Below are 26,426 nucleotides of genomic sequence, written 5' to 3'. Positions count from 1 at the left end.
AATGGAAATAATAATTTTTTTTTTATGAAAAATCAATATTAAATAAAAAATGTAAAAGGCTTGTAGATTGCTTAAGGATCTAGGTGGTTACTTTTTTTCCCAGCTTGAGGACTAGGTGCCGGAGGAAGAGAGAAAGAAGAATCAATAGGATTGGTATGTTGATAATTTAAAAATTATTTAAAATTTTAAATTAGAATATTTTAATGTCAATAGATATATATTTAAAGAAAAGGGCCTTTTAAGAAGGATTTTTTTTTTTTTGGTGTGTATAGTTTAAAAATTAAGTAATTAAGCTCAGATCAATAGATATATATGTTTATTTATTTATATATTTATAATTTTTTTTAATTTTTGAAAAAAATAGCTGCTTGGCAGCTATTTATTAAAAAACCAACAGTCTAAAAAATACAGTGAAAACACCAAAGAGAACAAGAACAAATAACAGAGGAAAAAAAAACAGAAGAAACTAAGACCTAAAAATAAAAAAGAAAAACCAGCATGCTTAACAGTCTTCTTCATTAACCAGTGAGGAAGGTTTCTTCCAAGTAATTAAGCTCAGATCAATATATATATATATATATATGATTATTTATTTATTGAAAAATAAGCTGCTTGGTAGCTATTTATTAAAGAACCAAGAGATAAAAAATTCAGTGAAAACACCAAAGACAACAACAACAAATAACAGAGGAAAAAAAAAAGAAACTATGAACTAAAAAGAAAAAGTTGTGGCCTACTCAGGCTGGTAGGATCTCCTCTTTTGGAAAGGGCTCATGACCTGTTTGCTGGCCTGCAGGAGCTGCTTCACTCATAAAGTTGTTACCGGGAAGGATACACTTTTCTGGAAAGATGGTTGGCTTGATGGTTGCGCTCCAATGAACCTGTGGCCAGATATTTTTAGAGCCAGCCACTACCCAAATGGTACGATTCACGAGCTCATTCATTATTTGGATGAGCCCCGCTTTCATTGGTAACATGCTGATCAACCAGATTCGTGCTAGTATGCATCCCCATGATAGTAGGGCGGCGGATAGAAAACGGTGGATATGCTGCGGGAATGGGTTATTCTCGGTGAAGTCCTTCTATTCTTTCTTGACCGATGGGGGACTCCGTTGCCCAGTTGCGCGTTTCTTTTGGCGTGGAGGTTGTCCTAAAAAAATCAACCTCTTCAACTGACTTGCGTGGAAAAACAAAATTCTAACTTTGGATAATCTGACTAGACGGAGATGTAACATGCTTCCCTCGGATACCTGTGTCTTATGTCACTCCGACTCTGAATCAAACGATCACTTGTTCATTCATTGTGCACTTGCGAAACACTTATGGGGTTACTATGCTAGAATGCTACAGTTCCTTCCTTGTCGCTTTCGCTTAAGGACCTTTGGTGTCGCTGGAGATCAAGTTTGCTTTTTGATAAACAGCTGTTTGTCGACTTAGTGTCGAAAGCGTTAATTTGGAATATCTGGCTTGCTAGGAATGAATGTATTTTTCAATGCAAATGTATTGCCTACTCTTTGTATCATTGTCAAGACTAATCGTATGCTTCTATCTTGGTGCTCATCATTCGCAGAGGGTCCTAGAGTGAAGATGGCGGATGACATTAGCGTCGTTAGGAGAAGTCTGGAGTTTCTCGGTCCACGTGTTCAGGAATTTGGTGAGACTCGGACTTTGTGGTGTTAGTGTTTGTGGGCGGTTGTCCGTTTTGTTTTTTTTTCCTTTTGTTGTACTTTACCACATCTAGTGGTTGGTGTACCTTGCTCTTTCTTTTAAGGGTAAATGACTTAAATGGTCACTAAACTATGTGCCAATTCCTATTTTGGTCACTGAAGTAAAAAAAATTCTATTTGAGTCACTAAACTTATGAATTCCTTCCAATGTGGTCACTGTCCTCTACGGCGTTAACAACGATCTGACCTGGCTCCGCCATGTCATCACGATCAACCACGTTAGCAATGCCACGCAGCTGAAGAAGTCTTCTCTTCTTCTTTTTCTTTTCAAGCAACACTTGCCTCACCAAAAGCCAAACACAAACTTACAATGGTGTCAGTAGATCCATGTCTCATCCTCACCACTCTCCTTTGCTTCCTCACAATCCTCTACCTTTCTTTCCAACGCACCACCATTCCATTCTCTCCAGGACTAAAAAGGCTACCCAATTCTCGGCTCTCTCCCACTCATCGGCCAAGCATTACACACCTTCCTCGCCAACCTCGCCAAGCTTTACGATCCCCTGATGCACCTCAAGATCGGCAATAGCCACATCATCGTCATTTCCTCATCCTCTACTGCCCTCTCTTTCTTCACAACCCTTGACCTCCAGTTCGCTCCAAACACATTAGATACTTTGACAATGACATGACCTTCTCTAACTACAATCCAAAGTGGAAGCTCTTCCGCCGGCTCAAAATCCTCCACATGCTCGCCGCCAAAGCCATGCCCACTTGGTTTGACATCCACCATGATGAGATCCATAGCATGCTCTAGTCCATGCATGAGTCCAACTAATGTGGACACCTCATTAGTGTGCCTGAAACCTTGATTTGTGCCACCACCAACATCATTGGCTTGGTCATGTTGAGCCAGACAGTGTTCGACGTGTTAGACCTGAAGTTGGGCTCGTCCAAAGTGTTGTTGAAGAAGCTGATGACTGGTGGGGGGATGTTTAATGTGGGGATTTTGTGCCGGCGGTTGCATGGATGGACTTGTAGGGGATTTCGGCTAAGTTGAAAAAGGAAGGAGATGATGGTTTTCCCATCATCAACAACTTCAACATCTTCACCATCTTCAACATTGATAAATACAGATCTTTGAAAATTTCAGCTTCACCATTTTTACCATCTTCACCATCATCAGCATTAAAAAATACTATCGTTTCACCATCTTCAGCATCTCCATGCCATCTGAATTCACCATCTTCACCATCTTCACCGTTTTTACTATCTTCACAATGATTCTGAGATAAGAAACAAGGAAGATTTAGGGTTTCCAATGCTTGGTGAAAAGGGAGAAAGGGCACATGATCAAGGCGCGAGAAAAAGAAAAAGAAGAGAAGACTTCTTCAACTGCGTGGCATTGCTGACGTAGTTAACCCCGATGACAAAGCGGTGCCAAGTCAGATCATCGTTAACGTCATAGGCGACGGTGACCACATTGGAAGGAACTCATAAGTTTAGTGACTCGAATAGAATTTTTTTTACTTCAGTGACCACAATAGGAATTGGTGCATAGTTTAGTGACCATTTAGGTTATTTACCCTTCTTTTAATTCGAAGTGGTTTATCCATCTTTTCCAAAAAAAAAAAAAAAAATTAGCATGCTTAACAGTCTTCTTCATTAACCAGTGAGGAAGGTTTTTTCCTTGATGAAATAGAGAAAGTGAGAGAGATCTATTAACCTGAACAAGCATTTTCCCTCATCATTTCTTTTAATTGCCTGCGTAAGCTCAGAGAGTACACTCTGAATTTTTTTTTTTCTTGCCAAAATGAGCGGCTTAGATGCTAAAAAAAGAGTTCATCTCTCCTGATTCTGAAACCAGAGAATACACTGATTTTAACCTATCATTTTTTGCATGTAATGTTATTATATTTTTTTTATTGTAATTGGAGACACGTGTCAAGTTTTAATAAGCTGGAACCAGAGTATTCCTTGATTCTAGAACCAAGAAAGATAAGTTCCTAAAAAAAACAGGGGCGTGCACAAACTATAAATGCTAGAACCACACGCACACAACCACTACTCACACTCTCATAAATGTGCCCTCACTCAACATTAGAAATCTCATCCTTTGTGAAGAATTTTATTAAGACCTGATTACCAATTAACTACTTGGTCGCAGTGGCGGACCCAGGAATTTAGTTCAGCCCGGGCTTAAATAAAAGTTAATATTCTCATATTCGTCACCCTTTAATTTTTCGGCATTAGCTCAACCATGGTCTCTCCTTAGTTCAACCACGACCAGTGGCAGAACCAAAACTCATCGGTAAGGGGGTGTTAAGTCAATTACTGTCATTGTGATGGATGTTATGAACAGTTTCTCGAATTTTATTAAAACTTAAAATTTTAGTAATTTTTAAATAAGAAAAAAATTTTTCATTCTTGAATTTTTTTACATTTGTCATGCCACATTATCAATTTATTTTTTTCTTAATTATTAAAAAAAATTATAAAGTTTAGAACATTGTTTTTTTTATAATTTTTAAAATTTTCACAATTTTTTTGAAAAAAAAACTTGTTTTAATTACTAAAATTATTAAAAACTTAATATTGTAACCTCTAGGATTTGAACCAGGGTGGGCTCACATCATTCAACTCTCACAAACCACTCAAGCCCATTACTTGTTAGCTAGATACAAATAAAATATTATTAAACATTAATATTTGTATAAAAAAATTTATTGGACACGGTTCTTCTAAGGTTTTCCTGTCGGTCAGCCCGGGCTTCAGCCCTGGCTGCCACCCATGTGGGTCCGCCCCTGCTTGGTCGTTGGTCACTCTGAAAATATTTTGACCTATGAAATTGTAATCATAACCTTCAATTCTGCATCAAGGCTGGCACTAAAGAGTCTGTGGCAGCAACCTGCAATGTAGATTTTATAGTCAGCATTTGCAGTTAGACATTAAAATTGATCAACAGGGATGAATAATAATGAAAATCTTTTTTTTTTTTAAAGTGTTAACAGAAACCAGAGTGGAAAAATACAAACGGTGACACAAATCACATGACTGCTAAATGGTCTCAATCTAACAAACTGTTATCAAAACTTCCAAAGATGATGGGCTCTTTTTTCTGACAACCTATTAAGTGAATGCAATACACTTGGAGATTACAAGTGATAGATGATAGCTCATTTACAATGGTTTATTTGAATTGGATGAAAGAGAAGAGTTCATGGTGCAAGTCTTCCATTCTCCTGAAACTAATGATATATGCTTTTCGCCCGAATTATGAGATACTATACTTTTATTGGTTCATATTTTTCACCAATCGTCCCGCCTTTCTCCTTCTGGAGCTGAATGTACCGAAGAGTGCTGGCAAAGAAAGCATCTGCTGCTGGGTCTGTTGTTGCATTTTCACTTTGCATTTCAGTTGTGATCAATTCGATCAGACCTTGGATGGCAGCGGTTGTGATCTGGGGGTTCCCTTTCTCGAAGAAATATAGATACCTGAGAACGTGTCGGTGAACAGTCAGCGTCATTAATAAGGGCTTCATGATTAAAAAAAAATACAGCAGGAATATGTTTTTAGGAAATTTACTTGTTAAGGATTTCGACAAACAATGTGACCGGTCCGCTGCTGCCACGTGTTACGTTAGCCATCTGTTGAGCAGCATTTGCAATCCGCAAAGCCCGTTTCAGGCAGAGGAGGACCCTGAAAGTAAAAATAAAAGAGTAAGAAAAAGAAACAAGGAGGTTGCTAACCAATTGGAAGTTGAAACCATAAATTCAAGACTTGAAAGACATTATCCAATCAGGAAATGAGATATTGTGTCTCCTATTCTGCAAATGAAGTTACCTACAAAGAATTATAAATCACAGCACACAAGGAATTTCTTTAGTTGGCATGTGCACCAAAGATTAAAGATACAGCACCATGATAATATTCTAGAGAGTGAAAGCTAGTGTACACACAGGACCATTCAGAGACTACATAGGATGTTAAGGATAGGGCACTTTAGCATCAAAACATATTGGCTTCTCAAAACAGATTGATCAGTGATATGTATGGACATAAATGAAAAATGAGAATTAAATAAAGGGTCTTTGTGCATTCTTATGCATGCTCAAGGTAAGAAGAATAAGGACATCATGTCACACCTTTCCCCATCTTTGATGCCATCCTGATCTTCAACCCAGAAAAGGTGAGAACAAGCATAAACTGCTCTGCACTGGTCAGGCTTCTTTAGTAATTTTGCGGAGTACTGTAAAGAAAAAATTGCCACATGAAGATTTAGTAAGTGTCCAACTATGCTGAAATAAAGCACAGTGCAAAGGAACAGACCCCAGTGGCTTTATGTGTTAGTGTATCTCGATTCTCAACACCAAAAATATTCATCCTCTGGAGAGTACCAATGATTAAGTGGATTGCAGTCACCTGTGCTTTCGAATCCTGCATACGAGATGGCCAATGCTGATCATGAGGTGGAAACAGAAATTGATGCAGAATAAATCAAACTACTTATCAAATATATATCCTTGTTCTTTGTGACCCAGAAATCCATATATGATGATAAAATGAAATTCTCAAGCCAGAGTTACTCACTGCTACTTCTTCTTCATATAGTATAAATGCTTGAGTGAAAAATTCATATGCAACTGGTTCAAGATCACAATCATTAGCAGCCTGATGCAAGGAAAATTATGAGCCGAAATATTTCACCATCAATGAAGAATGCAAGTAGTTGTTCAAATATATGCTATATACCTCTGCACATTGCAAGTAGAGTCTCAGGGCCAATTCTGGTGAAGGAACAGATGATAACGCCTCAATAATCTGCATGAAGACAAAAATAGGACTTCAAAAAGGAGACAATTCATGTTAACCTACCACAACATGTTTCAAGTAAAACAAATCTGGTAACATTAAGATTCACAAGATGGAAGATTTAGGATAACCTAGATAACATGTTAATGCCATCAACATGACCTAAAGCTGGTTGATTTCCAAAGCCTAATAGCTTTTTGAAGCTAAAAAGATTTGTCAGTTCACAAAATTAAAAACCTGATGTAATATCTGAAAGATCTTTTTTGGTGTTGCAGGCTCCTCTTCACTAGCCACATCTCCATCCTGACCTTGCAAGCGCCGGACCAACTGCAGACAATATATTAGATATCACTGAACAAACTTAGTACTTAATATTTACACCCCAAAACATATATCATGCCTAGCATGCCTTTTTATTAGTATGACAATACAGAAAAATGGAACTCTTTAAGATTGGGGCGAATATCAACAATTAAGATTGATTTTATTTATAGCAATGAATAAGGTCTATCAGTGCTTATGCATCATTGTTTGGGTTAATACGATGAGAATCATCTGTCAAGCTTGCATGAAAATGGAAGTAGAAGTTCAATCTTCTTGTACCAAATTTTGAGATGAATTCCTACATAGTTGCCTATCCAATGCCTATGATAGCAATTAATAGTTTAGTATATGAAAACAAATCAGCAATAGAAAGAAAAAAATGGCATATCAAAGTCTAGCTGATACTAATCAGTTTAATATAACAGCCCTACCAAAACAAAAAATTTCCATAGGAAGTAGTGAATGGCTAGCAAAATAAAAACACATAGATATGTAAGAATATGCAACTTTATTTAACATCAAAGTAGTAGATTTGAAAGTCAAACCTTGAGAGCAGAAAATGCAAGAGATGGTACAGTGAATGGAAGCCGTTTTGGACCCCCAAGAAGAATATGTTTCCTCACGGTACATATAATCTGAAATAAATAGATAGTCAGTCAGGCATGTAGATGATTATTGATTCAATGCGGCTACCAGTCAAAATATATATAAGAGAACAGGGTGTCTGCATCAAAGATTTATCAATGGATGTTACCTGTAGCATCTCTTCAGGATCATCATTATACAACATATGAATTAGACGAGCTACAGAATTTTGCTCTTCTTTGAAATCCTCTTCATCAAGCTATAAGCAAATAAAAATTAGGTGATATATGAAGAAAAACTAAAAAGGTGCCAAACATTTTAGCAACCAAGAGAAGGAGATACCCTAAAGAGCAAAACTAACAAATCTGGTCATACCTCATCTTCTGCCGACCCATCCACATCCTTTATAAGCCCTTTTATCAACTCAAATAGAGCTTCCACCTAAAGGAAAGAAAGGCCCAAATCACAATATTGAAAGCGTTTTAGAAAAAACAGAAGAGGATCGTTTGTATACCTTATCAGAAGTAGATATGCAAGTGGCATTTTTCATGATGCTCTGAATAATAACCACTGCCATGACTTTATTTGTGGCATTATCAAGATGATCCATTACTCGGGGGTAGTTAGAAAGATTTAATGCAGTGACAATATCATTATACTTCTCCAAGGGTGCACTTAAAAGGGCAACAATTTGTTTTGTCGCTCTACTATCCTCAAGCTTGGCTTTGCCCGAAAGTTTCCTAACACAAGCCCCCTGATGAATACAGATTGAAAAAGAATGTCATGATGAGATTTTAAGCCAATGCAAAATAAATCATAAGTCCTATAGAGACACAAATAATCTGTCACTAAGCTCATCCAAGCTTCTGAGGATTTCAGTAAGAAAGCATGATTTGCGAAGGCCTCGTACATTTCTAAAAGTTAATATTCCATTTTTTATATGGAATCCACAAGTGAGAGTACAAATTAGAAGAAAAAATAAATGAACTTACAAGCACTTGATCCACATAATCAAGCCTATCTGGATGGACGCGGAGAGTAAATGTGAGAAGGGACACATATAAAGTTATAGCTCCAACAACTGGCATATCAGCATTGGCTTCTATGACCTGAAAGGAAATCAAGAGCACAATGAGGTTGAAAATATGAGTGAGCAAAGGAAACAACCAAGCAAATTTCACGCCTTGTACAAAATAAAATAAATTAATACAAAGGTATAATTTAATCCAAGATAATATGGAACATTTTGTAAAAGCTAAAAAGTAAATGATTATCAAACAGCAGGCTAGAACAACATGAACACATTAAGGCTTCTCTGAACTTCTATGTGCTAGACAGGAAGATCTCAAACTAGAAGTGCATGTGTATGACCACTTATAAAATTTTACACTACAAAATGTTGCAAATTCAAATAATAAGAAGGATGACACAAACATTACCTTTCCTATGGCATTGCTCAATTTAGCAAATGCTTCAACTTGCAAAAATTCTGGCAACACCTGCAGCATTTCAGTATTATGAAGTTATTCAAACTCCCTATGAGCAAAGCACCACTTGATCTTCACATCATTCATCAAATTTAAAAAAAAAAAAAAGAAAAAAAGAATGACTCAAACAGTAAAACACTACACTTGGAAAAAATAAAGAAATAAAATGCAAAGAAAGTTGCATCTCTACTTCCAACGAATATATCCCTATCAAATCTGCCATTAAGAACTCACTTCTGGGCTTGAGGCAGCATAATTTGATAATCTGTCCATAAGCTGGGACAATACCGTCTTAATGTCAACAGTTGGCTGCATAAAAATATGAAGAAGATTCAAAGTTTAATGGAGCTCATCGAGTAATGTTTTTGAAATTAAAACAACAAATAAAGATTGAAGAAAGAAAATTGGGAGAGAGAGCAATACTTGACAAAATACAACAAAATTTAGCTTTAGCTGCACACTAAAGTCCCCTTGATAAATTGATGAGTTGACAATAAGATGCACTAGAATTCATGCAGTTTCAATCAATGAATAATATAAAAAGAGTGGTGCAATTCATTCATAATATCTAATCAATGAAATCAATGTATAGACTGAATGGACAGCAACATGGTTCCATTGGTATATTCAAAATTCAACTGTGTGAAAGATGGTGTAATGCTAAGAGATAACTAGCACAAGAGCATGCACATTTACAAAATATTGATCCTGAAGGAAGTCCATAGATTCCAAACTTCATAAATTATACCAAGACCGCAAGCCCAGAGTAGCATGCTATTTATGCTCAAATGTTGATTCTTTTTTAGGAAGGCAAAACTGCAGTTCAATGGACAAGTAATACCCTTATCTTTATATCTGCATTTCTTGCATATATGAGAGAATCATAAATTTTTATCAAGATTTGGCATCAATAAGACCTTGTGGAGATCATGTTCAAAAATACATGCATCTTAAGCACATTGCCTGCAATGAACATTATAAAAGCTTTACCAGAGATGGCTACTTGGCTGCACTAATGATACGCTAAAGCTAATTGCTTTTTCATCATAAAAAATATGGGTGAGTGTATTTAATACTAGGAATGAGCGAAAAACAGAATAACATAAGCAATAGGCAAACTAGAATGCATGACATATTTCCATACCTGAAGCTGAGGGCATGCCCCTAACAATGTTTCAAGAGTCTGCAAGTGGTATTCATCCGGAAAGACTTGAATTATACAATCCATCAAGTAATATTGAGCCAGCTCATCTTTACAATTGACAATCTACAAAACAAATTTGATATATGAACCCAAGATGCATTATTCTCAATTGTAAAATTGCAAAGCAAAGAAGATCCCAACCTGCTCCAATACCCTAGGAAGAACAATATCTTTGTACATATCAAGATCAACACCATCAATCTGGCTGAGAACATGAAGATTTTTTCCAACCTAAAAAGAATTAATACCACCAGAGGAATTCATAAACATGATGCCAATCAGAACATAAGATCTTTTGTTGGACAAGTGATCATCAGTTCTGAAATAGTGATATTACAAGATCTCGAAGTTCGCTCCTTTCTTTCTCACGTTTCTCCCTTTCCCGTGCAGGTCCCTGCAGACCAGAAAGCCAGATTCCAACTCTCAGCTCAGGTCACCTAACAGTATCAATAATTCACAATCACTATAATACCTGGATGACCAATCTACAATGATAACAATATGTTCTGCCTGAATGACATATTTTTGAGACTGATATGCAAATTTACCACCATGTATGATCATGATTTAGCATATAATCTATGGTCAATATTGCAACCAACCTGATGCTGCATTCGAACCCAGAGCTTATTCATTTCTGTGAAATTCTGAAGCACAAATTCAACAGCATCATTAACATTTTCAGCGTCCCTGAAGATATTAAAACAATAACCAGTCAATAACACAATCCTCTGGCTGCTAATGTTGAATTTTTGCACCTTGATTAAAATGAGATAAGACAAAACTGAAATAGTAAATTACAATTCTAAGAAAATGATAGTGTTTTAATTGAATAAATTTCATAACTATGGCAAAACTTTGTGAGACTACAATTAGTTTTTGTTATCATTCACATTAGACTGATAGGGTAAGTATCATCACCTCATCAGCATTAAATTGGTAGCTTCCGTATAAATATCACAACTAAAAAAAAAAAAACTTCAATACGACTGTAAGCATTTGGGTCATATTAAGTATGCCCCACTTAGCGTCTACAATCATGTAAAAGACATAATTGTGAGCTATATGTTGTATAAACAATTAGTTGTTATATCAAGCTTTCATACCCCTCATCCTGCAAACCAATTTCAAGCAACTGGTCCCGGCTGATTTGAGAGAGGTAGCTCCTTAAGAAAAGTCCGCGAACAGGATGTTGAATGCCCCGACACATTTCTACAAGGTCTTTCAGGACATCTTTCGAAGGGGCTTCTTTCGATTTTATATATACAGATCCCACTGTGCAAAGAAGGTACCTGCAATAAACGTTCCAAACCCCATTATCATACAAAGCAATCAAAGACCATGCTGATCCTCCATGAAACACTCAAACGACGAATCAATTGATAAGAGAAACAATTACTAATTGTGATGTTACTGTGGGAATAAACAACCTATCTTCAGAATGGAAGCAAGATCAGCGAACATAAATCAGAAATAGAAGAAGATCAAGTAATGAATTTGCTTACAGCCTGGGCAAGATGTTCCCAGCATGCTGTACAAGCTCATACAGATCAATCACGGAACAGCCCCGCTTAGTCTCCTCCTTGAAGAACATCTCCACCTTCCTCAGCTCGTCAAACGCCCGCATATCTAACAGCCAAAGCAAATTGAATTCAACAGCAAAAACCCTAAGAATCACCACAACAAGATCCAAGAAAAGCGCATACATAGCTCGTAATACTTGTGGGGAGAGAGCCGGGAGGTGCGGAGCTCGGAGAGCATCTGGGCGGAGAACTTGAGCGCATCCTTCAAATTGTTCGAATCCTACAAACGAGAAACTCAGGATCCATCATCACCATCGAAGAATTAGGGTTTTGGTTGGATACAAGGGAAAAAAGGAGGATGAGGAGAGATCGATGGGGGGCGAACCAGAGCACGATGCATGAAGAACGCGTTGTGCTGGATGCCGGCGATGCCTTCGGCCAGCCATTTCTCTTCGTCTTCGGCGCCGGCGTCGATCATCGTCCTCCGGTTGATCGCCGACGACGCGTCAATGGATCGAATGGGGCTTCGCACTCGCTGGATCGTGAACTCTCTGCGAGAGAGAGAGAGAGAACCTGGGACTTAATGGTAAATACCAAAATATTAGTATTTAGAGCAGTTAAATTGAAATTTTTAAAAACCCTTTAATAATAACAATTATTCAAATATTGAATATATATATATATATATATATTTTTTTATGGAATAATTCTCTATTTTAATAATATAATTTTATTTTTGTTATTTTATTTTTAAAAATCCTACATATTCTAAAAAAAAAAATACTACAATAAAAATGCAATTTTAAGACTTTGAATATTTTTTTAATATATATAAATTACAGTTTGGAAACTTTCACATTTGGTTTTGATTTGGGAGACGAGTGAAAAACAGACTCTAGTATTGAATTGTTGATCTTCGCTAAATTTTAAACGATTCATTTTTTATTTTATATATAATATTTTTTTAAAAAAATTCATAAATTACCAAAAGCTCGTAGGTATACTTGATTTCTTTGTGAAAATGAAGAATGAGACATTTATAATCATCGAATTCAACATTTGATGGATATAGTGGTGGTAACTGGGTGAGGACGCTCGAACTGGATGATCAATCTCTGACCTGCACACGTTCCTGACTTATCGAGGTTTCATTGAAATAAATCTTCATGAATTTGGTTTTTAGAAATTCTATTAAAGTATGTGATCAGAGAGATGATTTTTTTAATTTAATTATTATTTTTTTAAAAAAAGTTGGGAAACTCTTAACGGATATATGCGTGTAAATTTTTTGATATGGTACCAAGCTATGACCCTATGACCCGTTTTTATTTTGGGTCTAGACTTCAATTTACATCAAAATGATTATTCAATTTTAATTTTGCTTCAATGAGTGGTCATTCGAAAGATTTCGGTCTATTTTTTATGACCTGATGTCAAAAATTTTTGTTAATATTTGAGATGAAATTGTCAATTTGATGAACAGTGTAGCATATATATGTTGATAAAGAATTTTCACTGGACCTCTCGGGTAACTAGTTCGTACAACAAAATTAAAATTAGATAATCATTTTGATTTAAATTGAAATTCCAGCCCTCTAATGGAAAAGAACCATAATTTGGCACCTGCAAAAATTAACCCTGCTGATTGTGGGACCTTAAAAATAGACCCCATAATTGAAATTGATTTGATTTTAGAAATTCATTTTTAGTTTTTTCAATTGAAGAAATTATTAATCTTGAATCCTAGCAACAAGGGATAAGATTTAAAAACATTAATTAAAATTTATTATTTTCAATTGATGCAATTAAAATTTCATCTGCTAGTGACAAATTGAAGGAGGCAAATTACATTATTCAATTAATATGTTTTTCTCTTTATTTAATTCCAATTTTTTATTTTTTATCAATTTCATGTCCAAAAAAATATACATGTAAAAAACAGAGGATTTAGGGATGAATAAATAAATCAATAAATAAATAAACAGAAACCTGTGGACTTAATACAACCCATGTTAATGCTTTAATAAACACTTAAAACAAAAGATAAAAATAATCCCTCCGTTTCTTTTTATCTGTCGTGAATAACCGAATTTCATATACCAAGAAAATTGATTATTTCACATAATTTAATAAAAACTTACTTATCTTTCCAAAATTACCCCTAATTTATATCTTCACATTTCTCCCATATTAAATTTCAAAAAAATTGAATAGAGTGTTAGGATAATTTTGAAAAAAAAATAATAAATGCTTTTTAATGTTTAAAAATAATCAATAAAAAAAACATGAGTTTATGATAGATAAAAAGAAACGAAGGAAATACATTTCAAGATGTCATTAATATCAATTTATAGGCAGTAAGTAGAGAAAACAAATTACTGTTTTTTTAATATAAAGATATTCAACCTATTATCAGCTAAATTCCCCAAAACTTTCATGTACTAGGTTTTATATTCTCCTTTTTTTTTAATATATATTTATAATGCTTACTCATCAGTGCTTAAATTTAAATAAGTCAGGTAGGATTGAAACTTATTGCACATTTATAACAATCCTATCAATAAGTCAATAATAAACTAACATTTGAAAGGTAGATAAAGAAGTTCATCTTAAAATATAAATAAATAAATAGTGAAAAGGAAACCAACCATTAGTAATGGCACCAACAGCTGGAGTGCTACATATAATATGTTCTCTTTTGAACAAGTCTAAATATTATCCAAACCTGCAAAAGTTTCATTATATAAAGAATAGGTAAACAAATGAGTTCATTGACATTTGAAAAACAAAACAGAAGACAAGGTCAGCAGACCAAAAAATATAACATCAAAAACAATGAAAACTATACATGATAATTGATACAAGATGCACAACACTTGTGATGATCAAAATAAATGTGTATATAAATATGTGCGGAAAAAAACTAATACTTCCTTTTCAGACCAAATTTCGGCGAAGAAGCTGAGTATCATAAGCTTTTGGTAATCATCTATAGTGAGCTATTACCCTTCATGAGGTTGATGCTTAGACTTTTATATCTCTCTCGAGAATATTGCCGTGAGGCTTTCCTCCAATCGGTGCCCGACTTCATCATGATGACGAAGTCTTCATAGCTGATGCAGCCATCCTGAACATACATTTGAAATAGGAATTAGAAATGTTGAAGAGCAAGAGGATTTCATTCAAGCAAACTGCGAAAGTTTGAATGGATGAATACGGACCTTGTCTGCGTCTACTTCTTGTATAATGTCATTCAGTACTTGAGTGTCCACATGACCAGAATCATCGGATAAGGCATCCTTTAACTCATCAATTTCAATATAGCCGCTCCCGTTTTTATCGAAGAACAGAAAAGCTCTACGGAGATGTTCATCATTTTCAATTTGTTGCAAGTGAACTGTAATTGCAACAAACTCTCCGTAATCCAGGACAGCCATTTCCATCAATGTCAGCCTGAAGTTATAGCATCTAGATTCCATGAGCTTTCACAAATTACATTTATTTAGCATAATGTGTAAATTAAACGGATGTTTTGTAGTCATAGCTATATGCCTTGACAAAATAATTTTATAGCAATAACAGGACACTTACAGCTTCCATCAACATTTTCATCTCTATTTCGGTCAGCTTGGAACCAACCTTCTGAAGGCCAGCTTTCAATTCTTCAAATGTCACCATCCCATCGTTGTTGGTATCCATCAGTCTAAACATATCTCGTATTACTTCTACTTCTTCAATTGACAAATGCTCAGCAATCACCTGAACATTCAACACAAACTTGGTCAAATGTTCGATGGAGGGCAGAAGCAAAGAAAGATTTCAAAGAAACTAACCCGTAGTGCTTTCTTTTTTAGTCTATTCATCATAGAAAACTGTTTGAGCCTTGCCCTCACAATATCTCCAAGTGAAACATTTGGAGCTTTCTTTGCATGTTCTATCCAAGGATGTTCTACCAAAGATGGAAGGAAAAGAAATTACACTCACCAAATAAAACCATCATCAACATCAACAAAAACAAAATAAACAAAAGAACATCAAGATATTAAATGGTGGACCTGCCAGAAAATAAATCTCAGCAATAACCTTGCATTCCGCTCAATGTATTCTCTAAATATCTATGCACAAGTAACTTCTTGTCATTTTTAGTTAGTACAAAAAAACACGCAATTTTTTTGTCTCCCAGCAATCAACAGTAAAATTCTTCAAAAAATACCAATTTTTTGGCATGCTAAGATGAAGCTGACAGTAAAAATCAATAAAGGTAAACTGAACTCAAATGAACCTCCAATGACAACAACAAACAAAAAGAAAATAAACAGATGAATACAAATTGCTAAATGGTGAAAATCCAAGAAGCAAATAAACTCAATGGCAATAAACACGGAGTCTGTTTCATGCATTCCCTGATTCTCTACATGAGAGTAACTTCTGTCATTCTTATTTACTAAGCAAAAAACAAACATCTTACTTCTTTCAGCATGCAAGAGTAGAATCTCTTCACAATTTACCACGAAGATCAAACTAAAATCAACAAAACTAAACTAAATGCAACACTCAAACACAAGACATACCAAGACAGGAAATACCAAAAGCTCAATCTAAGAAAGCAAGAAGACCACTCACCGAGCACCTGCTTGGCAGTCAACCGGCGCTTTGGATCAGGCTCCAGCATCAACCTGACCAGATTCTTGGCACTCTTAGACACATGCGGCCATGGATCCTGCTCAAAATCAATGACCCCTCGCACTATGGCTCTCGCCACTCCTTGCTCCGTCTCTGCCCAATCATCAATCACAATCAAAACACTCAAGACAATATCACAAACACCTTAAGTACAAACCCATGAAGAAGTCTCACCAGCCCAAAATGGGGGCACTCCACTGAGCAATATATACAGTATAACCCCAGCACTCCAAACATCAGCCTCCGGCCCATAATTCCTCTTCAACACCTCCGGCGCCATATAATACGGGCTGCCGACGATCTCCGAGAACCGCTCACCGGGCCGGAAGAAAACGGAGAGGCCAAAATCAATAACTTTGAGAGGAGAACTCTCCTTCCGATTAGCATACAAGAAGTTCTCCGGCTTGAGATCACGATGCATGACATGGTTCTCATGGCAAGTGTGGATGACCTCGGCGACGGTGCGGATGACGGCGGCGGCGGCGGACTCGGAGTACTGGCCACGGGCGAGGAGGCGATCAAAGAGCTCACCACCCTCGCAGAGGTCCATGACAAGGTGGACGGCGTCGGCGTCCTCGAAGGCAGCGCGGAGGCGGACGATGTTGGGGTGGTCGGGGAGGGAGGACAAGATGGCGACCTCACGACGGACGTCCTCGACGTCGATGGAGGTTCGGAGCTTGAGCTTGGAGATGGATTTGCAGGCAAGGAGGTCGCGGGAGGAGAGGTCGGAGCAGAGGTAGGTGATGCCGAACTCGCCGCGGCCGAGCTCGCGGCCGAGGGAGTAGTGGTCGAGGATGCGCAAGCGAGGGTGGAGGTGTTTGAGGACTTGGATCGGGTGTGGGGAGTTTATCGGATCCTCGGAAAACGGGTTCGGGTGAGGATGTTTGTGCCTCCGACTCCGATTACGGTGTTTGCGGGTTGGCGGATTCGGGTTTGGTTCTGGATTCGGATTCGGGTCGTCGGAGACGAGACGGAGGCAGCGGAAGTGGTTTCCCATGGGTTGGGATTGACGTGGGAATGGGTCGTCGGAGAGAAGGAAGATGGTTTGGTTTCATGGGAGGTTTTTTTAGAGGTTTAGTTTATGTAGTTTTATATTATTATTATTATTATTATTATTATTGAATTGGTTGGGAGGCAGTTGTCGAGTTTGGGGAGGGAGGGAAACGGGGATGATGTTTGTTTGCAGAAAACTCCCTGAAAGTGTTATATTTATGCTAACCTCCCTAATTGCTTCTGTTAATTTTTTTTCTTTTTTTTTTTTAGGAAAATATTTTTCTTATCTAATACTACGAAAAGGCCATTTTTCATATTTGTCCTGTTTACGGCTTTTGCAGCGAAGCGAAGGTTTTTTTAAAATTATTTTGAAATTACAAAACAAAATTCAGAGAGTCATTGATAAATACAGGAGATTATTGGCTGGTCTACGCATATATTTAAATAAATTTGATGTTTTTTATAAGACTCGAATAATGATCTCAATCATATGTAACATCACATCACAAAACACGGAGTATATTTCCTTGGAACAAACAAAAAAACCAAGAAACAGCTTCACATCTGATTCCATAAGACGACAACATCCTAATAAGCCAAAGAAACGAAAGAAAATGAGAAACAAGATAAAAACATATTAAAAAAAAAAGAAGAAAGGTCAACACCTAAATGGATACTAAAATGAGAAGGAAAAGCAATATAACATCCGGGTTTTCTACAAACCACTTTCCCAGGCACCCCCCCATGATCCATCTACAGTTCCTCGCCCAAAAATAGTACACAGTTAGAAAAATACACAAGGGTGTCATTAAAAGAAAAAAAATTTAAACAGGGTGCCATGAAAAGGAAACTGACTGAGTCCTCATGTAGATAAGAGTTGTAAGCTCAATTTGAGAGCCTTAAGGCAACTAACTCACAGCATTCAACTCAACATTTCTGGGGGAATGGCCAAGGTGATTTGCAGCTCCGTACGTGGCTGTACCGCCAGACCTGCCGCCACCCCTCCCCCTCGGGTTTGGATAGTTTCTGGCTTGATAGCCGTAGCCAGAGTCGTAATGGTTCCGCCCGTTGGGGTAGCCGCCACCCCCTCGGCCTCCCCGGCCACCACCACCACGAGGGTTTGCATAACCCCTCCGACCACTAACACGACCACCGCCTCGTTGATTTGGGTATGGTCTCCGGGCTGTGTACTGTTGTTGATCCTTGATCTCATCCGTCATTTGATACTGTTGCTCCTCAGTATCTGGCTCGAGTTTTTGCTGATCCTGCTCGTTTGTGATATCTTCTTCTGGAGTATCTACCTCGTCCTGTAAATCCATAGAAATAAATTGATAGAAACTAAAGTAATAGCCAGAAAGGAGAAGGAAACAGCCGGAAGTAGTTCTTTAATGCTGGTAATTAAATACCAAAATCAGATGGTCCTCAACATGAGTAGGTAGATCAGGGTTGGATTGACTCCCTCCATGATTTTCATGCTCATCTTCCTGCAAAAGCATCCCAACATAATCACTACAACCACCAATAAAAACAATTAGACAACAAAACAAAAGATAGCTAAGAAATATCAAGTCAATTGCTAACAAACACAACCATTATTTGATGCAGGTCGAATTTAACTTGGGAAAAATCATGTCCCTAGAGCTAATACAAACAATTAGAAACTGGTCCCACATCATCCCAGTAAACTAATTAAATCAGGCAGAATGTGCTCATCAATTCACATATAAGTAAACGTTTCATAGCAAAGATGAAGTTAAAGAAACACATTGTAAGGGACAGTAATTTAAGAATGATGGAATTAAATTTGAGCATACCTTTCCACAAAACAAAAATGAGCATACACTCATGAGTATGAAGAAGGCAATAGGCTTTTTATTCAATGAGGGGAATTTTAGACACAGATTAGAAACAGTAATTCCAAACAGAAAAGAATGTGTCTGATGAACAGTTAATCCACGAATTGCGTTTCCAGAGATTTCACATTATCTGACAAGAACAATCAGCAAAGAATTATGCTGTGAATGTATCTGTGCTTCTCTAGGCAGTACCATAAAAAAATTAGTTGTTCATTCCATAGATACCCATTGTTGATTTTTTTTTTCCTTTACTGTGAGCCAAAATATTTGAAACCAAACAATATAAGCCCGAGAATGCAATAGCATCACATCAACAAAATACAAATATAAAATAAGTATAACACTTATTAGGATGTGAATGGAACGTATGAAATTCGAAATTCAAAGCCAATTTAATCTGTGGCTGCGTCACAGGAGAATATAAATTCTAACAGAAAGGAGTATAACACTTCTTCTTAGTATGTAAATGCATATGTTAGGGGAGTATAGTCCCTGACAATTAATGTCAATATAGATATCAAAATTTATGAATATGAGAAACAAAAAACTATATATATTTTGCAGATGCTTATCTCAAATTCATAAGCAAACATTCAAAGCAGCCCATATTGATAAAAATGCCTCAAGATAAGATGATATCGACATGAGGCTGATCAAGTCATTAGCTTTGAAAAAATTCTTTGAACCTAGGCAGGTTCCATCAGAAAGTGGGAATTTACTGCAGATAAAATCATTTAGATTTGCTCAAAGAAAAAAAGAACCATGAGGCTACAGTTGAAATAAAGGCTTCTACTTAACATCTTAAATTGCACCAAAATTATAATTTGCAAAACGACATAAATATACAATCCAAGAAAATAGACACTTGATTAGGCTCATAAAGGCGCACATCAAATATCTTAATGATTGACAATCATCAACAAATAGAGCAGTGGTCAAAAAAGCAGTTCAAAACTTATGGTTAAAGTTATTACGGATCATGGAGGAAAACCCAAATCTAAAAGTTCAGCATATATCAAATATATATGGAGATTTTAAGCATACAGCTGCAGATGAACATGTTAATCAGAAGAACCCAATGCATACACATGACAAGGATGAACAAAGGAATAAAGTAATTTATTACTGCTCATACACAGCAAGGAGCAAAGACTATTCATGAAAAACAACCGACAAAAGCTTAAGGCCCTCACATGACAAGGATGAATAAAGAAAAGTGATTGCTTTCAGCTCACATACAGCATGCATTATAGCAAGCAGAGCCACTAGTATAATATTTTAACACGAAAGAGAACTACAGAAAGTCCAAATTCAAATGAAAATCAAGCTATGCAAATGTTGGAGGAGATTATATACTTCAAGGATTTAACAAGCAATCCATAACCGAAAACTTCATTCTAAAGAAAACATGACTGAAGCCACTTCAACGAAAAAAAAAAAAAAAGGGATTTGCCAACCGTAGCTGGTGCCTCACACATAAATCCAACATGAACACAATGGGAATCATCATAAAGCTGCATTTGTATACTCTACTCAAGTCAAGTGTCATTGCATTCATTCTACCTTTTATCCAAATCCATGACAAGTTACAGTCTTTACATCAATATTCATTTGGACAGCAGAGGATGTTAAAATTCAACATGATCAAAAAAGGTTTAGGCTGAAAATCAAAATCAAATTCAAATTCCAAAGAGACATGTAAAGGACTCCTTGTTGGTTAAAAGAAACATCAAAGAAATGGATAAAAGATTGTTTTAAGTAAGAAATTCGATTAATATGGATAAGTCTTGAGTACAATATTGTCATAAAATCTAGCGAATACATGCCACATTCTGTGCAGAAGAAAAGGGGGGATGTCAACTAGGACTAAACCAAGATTACACATCCATCCCAGAGTTAGTGCAAGGTGTTGGCATCTTGAATGGTATCTTCTTGCAAGCCCCGTGCACCTTTCAATTACCAAATAAGTAAACCAAAAAGCACGAGCAGATGATGGCAAGATGGTGTTTTTGGCATAAAACAATAGATTTGCATGTAAAACTGGAGGATTTACACTAGTTGGATATTGAAAAACCATTAAAAAAAAAGAAGATGATGAAGGAGAGAAAGAAGAAGAAAAGATGGCTAAAACATCAGCAAGAGGGGAAAAAAAGAGCACAGCCTATGAGGGAAAAACAGTCATTAAGCCTTTTGTTATTAAATAACGCGCAAGAGGTAAGATAGATGTATATAGATGACCGTGATACAAATTGATAGGAAAGCAAACTTGTACAAATCATAAAATTTCTTCTTTTAGCTCAAAAAACTTTAGTGAGCATCTAGATAAAATTAAAGAGATATTTATTACTTATTTTTGAAGTAGTAACAGACCCTAAAGTAAACAGTGGTAAATTGCACAAGCCAAAATCCAAGCTCTACGATATAACAAACAATTTTACCGGTCGAATTACCAAAGTAGGATCTCTGTGAGTATCTGGTATCCGTCTTTTCTTAAATATCAACAATTTTCTATTCACGCGTTGCAAATTTAAGTTAAATGGAATTAAATCTCATGAGAACTTGAGGTTAAAGATTTTACTTCCTGCGTACCATCCATCTTAAAAGAATTATTAAAACTATAACCCAAAAAAAACCCCTACACGCAAATGTTTCGATTGCACAAACATGAAGGTCCGATGATAACATTTCGAATGAAGATTCCTCAGTGGAAGAGTCTTCATAAAAACAATGAAAAGCATTGTTGTTTAAAAGCATGAAACTATCGGGCCTTTTCTTTTCCTTTTTTTTTTTGCTTGTTGCTCCAAGAATCTAGCTTTAAATTCAAATAAAAAGGGCTCTTCAAAAGAGTAAATCCACTTTCTGTGTCAAAGTCGAATGCACCTGGAGACAGCCAAAAATAGGACACTTTGGCCACCTCCTGAACCAATTTCAGATGTCCATTTGCTGAGATTGAGGCCCATTAGAATCAAAGAGACAAATACTCTCATTCAACCAAGTGACATTCCTAACAGATAGGAGATAGCCAAGCTAAGGATATTACTGCTCGTGTTGCTTAAAGATCAATACAAATAAACATCCACAAAAATGGAGGTGCTATACTTTGAGATAGACATAAATATCCATATAAAAAAACAGGCATAAAGCTAACTTGATACAAGCAAGACAACAAAAGCACCAACAACCAAGGTCGAAGTAGTTCACAACATCATAAGTAATATTCAAACCAGATAAACACCTAAAGAATTCAAGAAAGAATGCACAGACAATGAAGACACCAAAGTAGGCATACTGTCATCAACAGAAAAGAGTTCACGAAAGTAACAAATACTGAGAAGAAATAAGAAGAGCTATAAATAGAAGCAAAGATTACAATGAACCAGAACTCACCTTATGCTGATCACCTACCGGGGCGCCTTCAACCTGTTCATCCGGAGATGGCACCACGCTAGTCTCAGAAACCTGAACCTGGCAAGAAGATGTGTACTTCTCCACCGCCGCGGCGACATCCACGGGCGCTTTCATCTCCGGCGTCGTTGTGTAGTAATCTGACGCCATTATTTTGTTCAGCTTCTCCCTAAGCACAGTATCTGTCCATCGAAGTCCAAAATTAAAACCCTAAAAAAAGGGAAAACCCTAGAATCACAAAAAAGGGAAAAAAAAAAACCATACAAGTGTCGTAGGATCCAGGATGGATAGCCTCATCAGAGCTCTGCAACCAGAGCCGCGCGTGCCGGACGCATCCACGTAGCGCATCGCGGTGAGAAACCCCAGAAGAAGCAGGCCGCGATGTGAGCAGAGCCCCGAGAGCCGAGATGGCATCGAGGTCACGCTCCCCGAGCAGATCCGTACTGGCATCATCAGTGACATAGTCATAGGTGAGGCAGCAGCCGCGCTCATGGGTGCGAGTAAGCATCGTGGCGGCGAACTCCGACTGCGGCTTCACATCGAAGAGCGAAGCGAAGTAGAGCAGCTTGACAAGATCTTCAACAGCGGATTCGTCTTCATCGTCGTCTTTGGGAGGGGGAGGGGGCGGAGTGGAGAAGCGGGAGATCTCCTCCTGGAGGGCAACGGAGAGGGGTTGGCGAAGGCGTTCGTACTCATCGATGAGAGCAGCGACGGCGGGCTTAGAGCGAACGACTTCCTCCTGCTCCTTGTTGAGGGGTTTGCCCTGGGCTTGGGCTTCCTCCATCTGGACGATGCGGTTGTACTTCTTGCGGAGATTGCGGAGGCGCTTGCTGAGAAGGCTGAGGACGGGGCCGTCGGTGCACGAGCCCTCTGCGCACGCGGCCGATGACGCCGAAGCCATTGGAAGCGGAGCCTTGGAGCTTGCCCTCGCGCCGCCGAGGACGAAGTGGAATAGGGGTGCGGGGTGAGAGAGAGAGAGAGAGAGAGAGTGTGAGTGAGAGAGAAAAAGAGAGAAAGAGGACAGTTTTAACCGTGCATACAAAGAGAGGATTGGAGAACAGTGGGGTCTCTTTGGTCTTTTTGCTATGAGGTGCTGACTGATAGGATTACTTCAAGATTCGTGTTCCGCTACAGATGATCTGGCCCATCATATATTTGTTTCTATTTTTTAATTATAGATAAATTATTGAATAAGTCCGTTTATTTTGAATGAGGCACGGTTTATCCACTTAATTTATTAATGAGTCATGCTATTTTATTTTCTATAAGTGGATAATATTATTGTATTACTATATATACACGGTAGAATATTATTTAAATACTATAATTCAGTTTGGTTTTTTAAATATCTTTTTAACTTTAATCACCTATGTAATATTTAGTTAAATTAATAAATTTTTAAATAATTATTAAAGACACCGTAATCGGTGCACCACCGTATTTAACACTCTTTTGTGGAATGATGCTCGAATAATGATATTTTTACCGAATAGTTTCCCGAATAGGTTTCCTGAATGACGTAGATGTTAAGTTGACATCCATGTCAGCATCCACGTTATTCTTTCTTTATATATATATATATTTTAAGAAAAATTTAATTTCTCTTTATTATCTAAATCCTAAATTTAAACAAAACCCCTCCCGAAACTCTAAACTGGAAATGACAAACCCCTGCACGGGTTTGTGATTTTTTGTTTAGGGTTTAGGGCATAAGATTTAGGGTTTAGGATTTAGGGCTTAGGGTTTAAATTTTGTAGTATTTGAGTTTATGATTTTAGATTTAGTTTTATAATTTTTTTTTTTTAATTTGAAGTATTTAAGAATTTTTAAAGTTCAAATTTAAACTTTATATTAAAATAATGATGACGATGGATGATAAGTTGGACATCAGCATTCGAAACTATTCGTAGTTTTATTCGAAAAAATAACATAACTCATATTTTTTATAAAACTTCAAAAAAATAAACATATAAGATAAAGTATTTTAAAAAATTATAGATCTCACAAATTATGTGATATTCTTTGCATTGGACTAATTTAGAAATCGCCTTTACAGCCGAAAGAGTTTGTTACAGTACACCAAATTACTATAATCAATCTCATATATCACATGAATTTGACCTTTTTGACCACAAAAATTTCAAATAGATTCTTTATATATATGATATATATATATATATATAGAGTGAGTATTCAATGCACGTTCTCATATATCAACTCTAAGTAAGGTATATATATCAACTCTAAGCAAGTTAATTTTTAACATGTAGATCAAAAATCAATGATATGGATAGTTTAAATGCATAATTTTACTATATTTATAAATAATAGTATAATAAAAAAAATGTGATGCACCATATTTTAATCTGAATCGTAGATCATAATCACTATTGGGTTTAATATGAATCGTAGATCATAATCACAATAGTGACTGAATTAATTTTAGCTGTATAAACAACAAAAACTTAAATTAAACCCAACAGGTACCAGAACCAGAACAATCAACTGGAGGAGATACCATGCTCATCCACTATTTATGATACTGTTCATGCATCTGGTTCTTTCGGTCTCTCTCCTCTCATTCCTATATATATATAATATGTCTTCACTGATCCATCAAATTAGAGGCTCTAATGAAACTAATTTGAAACTAAGTGCTAGACAGTAACACTCTATACAATAAAAGAACTCTCCGAACATATGTTTTTTTAATACACTAGACTAACTTTCATTGGTAAGTGACCTTTTTTTAAAGTTTTAGCTATTCCACTTGGATCAAATTTTTTCCTAATCCAAAAAGCAAAATGGAAGATTTTGGAAGTGACTAATTCCTAACTTCGTCTCTTCCTCAACGAACCAAACTAGACAAACAAGCATAAGTGTCATGTCAACTCTCACTCATCTCTCCCCAAAAAAAAACCTAAACTTCCATTGCTAAGTAAACTTTTTTATAAAAAATAATATTCCACAAGAAGCCATAAAACATGACAAAACATTTTTATTTTATTCCTATCAAATTTGTAGCTAGTTCTTTCCGACAGTCACCATTAGAGGAACATCAAGAAAACTGAATTACAGTATCATCAAGCTCCAAAAAAAGCAATTCAATTGTCATGCTCCAAAAGAAGTTCATGCAAAGAAATTGATAGCTGCCACTCTGAGACATCACATGGATATAGATTGGAATCACAACCACCATTAGATAACCATGAAGAAAACAGCATTACAATATCAGCAAGCTCCAAATAATAAAGCCATTCATTCAATCATCATGTTCCTATGGATGTTGTTATAAGACCAATAGCTTAACAAATTATCAATATCACAAGAAACACAGATTGAATGATGCAATTGCAGTCATTTTCTAATGATGATAATGAGATTGAACCCTCTAAAATTCTCAACCAAGCTAAAATTGTTGATGATGCTTTGCTCTAGAGATCGGTACAGGTTTTGGCTTCGGTGTCATACCCGCGTTCGAGGAGAAGTTATCCTTTGCAGTATATAAAGCTTTAAGCATATCATGAGAAGCAATTGGGTGTCAGACTCAGAAAGGGAATCAAAGATTTCTGATCACAAACCAATCGTTCAAGAAAACTCAGTTCCTGCTATATCACGCATGAACTATATAAATAATATTACTTTTCTTATGATGCTGATCAAACATAACCATTCAGAGTAATCTCATCCATTTCAAAAAGACAGAAATCATACAGACAAGGATTTTGAGTCAGCCATATCGTCCTGACGATGATAACTCATCATCAGCCAATCCGCCAGCCAAGTAGGCAACCTCAATTTCAAACCTCAAGGTCGTCAACATAAATTCCCATTATTTCATGCATTGAACCATATAAGTTATACACCTTTCCTTATATGATGTTGA

General features: G+C 36.6%; 3 protein-coding genes across 3 annotated transcripts; all 3 read right to left on the bottom strand.

Moving 5' to 3' along the window:
* Positions 1-4,642: 4,642 nt before the first annotated feature.
* LOC120277090 (vacuolar protein sorting-associated protein 35B-like) lies at positions 4,643-12,187 on the bottom strand. The gene is made up of 22 exons (XM_039283834.1): positions 11,989-12,187; positions 11,787-11,883; positions 11,586-11,709; positions 11,187-11,372; positions 10,683-10,770; positions 10,418-10,474; positions 10,222-10,311; positions 10,021-10,143; positions 9,111-9,185; positions 8,829-8,888; positions 8,382-8,498; positions 7,904-8,143; positions 7,765-7,830; positions 7,559-7,648; positions 7,350-7,439; positions 6,718-6,807; positions 6,421-6,489; positions 6,259-6,339; positions 5,998-6,105; positions 5,814-5,917; positions 5,254-5,367; positions 4,643-5,162 (listed from the first exon to the last, which is right to left on the bottom strand). The coding sequence occupies exons 1-22, from the start codon at positions 12,079-12,081 to the stop codon at positions 4,952-4,954; spliced, it is 2,373 nt and encodes a 790-aa protein (XP_039139768.1). The 5' UTR covers positions 12,082-12,187; the 3' UTR covers positions 4,643-4,951.
* Positions 12,188-14,332: 2,145 nt separating this feature from the next.
* Positions 14,333-17,357, bottom strand: LOC120277091 (calcium-dependent protein kinase 10-like). The gene is given in 7 exon segments (XM_039283836.1): positions 14,333-14,730; positions 14,825-15,034; positions 15,036-15,056; positions 15,195-15,362; positions 15,437-15,552; positions 16,227-16,379; positions 16,461-17,357. Coding segments are annotated over 7 exon segments (1,629 nt in total). The 5' UTR covers positions 17,284-17,357; the 3' UTR covers positions 14,333-14,592.
* Positions 17,358-17,894: 537 nt separating this feature from the next.
* On the bottom strand, positions 17,895-23,533 carry LOC120277092. Its single transcript, XM_039283837.1, has 4 exons — positions 22,805-23,533; positions 22,523-22,722; positions 18,686-18,763; positions 17,895-18,586 (listed from the first exon to the last, which is right to left on the bottom strand). The coding sequence occupies exons 1-4, from the start codon at positions 23,439-23,441 to the stop codon at positions 18,188-18,190; spliced, it is 1,314 nt and encodes a 437-aa protein (XP_039139771.1). The 5' UTR covers positions 23,442-23,533; the 3' UTR covers positions 17,895-18,187.
* Between the last annotated feature and the right edge of the window lie 2,893 nt (positions 23,534-26,426).

This window comes from Dioscorea cayenensis, chromosome 15 (assembly GCF_009730915.1).
Source record: "Dioscorea cayenensis subsp. rotundata cultivar TDr96_F1 chromosome 15, TDr96_F1_v2_PseudoChromosome.rev07_lg8_w22 25.fasta, whole genome shotgun sequence".
Classification (NCBI taxonomy): Eukaryota; Viridiplantae; Streptophyta; class Magnoliopsida; order Dioscoreales; family Dioscoreaceae; genus Dioscorea; species Dioscorea cayenensis.
This window is presented reverse-complemented; position numbering and strand designations above follow the sequence as displayed.

What these genes read in the sequence shown, in the direction of transcription:
- LOC120277090 (XM_039283834.1), bottom strand. Translation starts at nt 12,081, where the DNA reads ATGATCGACGCCGGCGCCGAAGACGAAGAGAAATGGCTGGCCGAAGGC. An exon ending in CCACAAGTATTACGAGCTAT is followed by an intron (nt 11,710 to 11,786) that starts GTATGCGCTTTT and finishes TTTGGCTGTTAG; the next exon opens with ATATGCGGGCGTTTGACGAG. An exon ending in ATGGGTCGGCAGAAGATGAG is followed by an intron (nt 7,649 to 7,764) that starts GTATGACCAGAT and finishes ATTTGCTTATAG; the next exon opens with CTTGATGAAGAGGATTTCAA.
- LOC120277092 (XM_039283837.1), bottom strand. Translation starts at nt 23,441, where the DNA reads ATGGCTTCGGCGTCATCGGCCGCGTGCGCAGAGGGCTCGTGCACCGAC. An exon ending in TCCTGGATCCTACGACACTT is followed by an intron (nt 22,723 to 22,804) that starts GTATGGTTTTTT and finishes TTCGATGGACAG; the next exon opens with ATACTGTGCTTAGGGAGAAG. An exon ending in TTGAGGACCATCTGATTTTG is followed by an intron (nt 18,587 to 18,685) that starts GTATTTAATTAC and finishes ATGGATTTACAG; the next exon opens with GACGAGGTAGATACTCCAGA.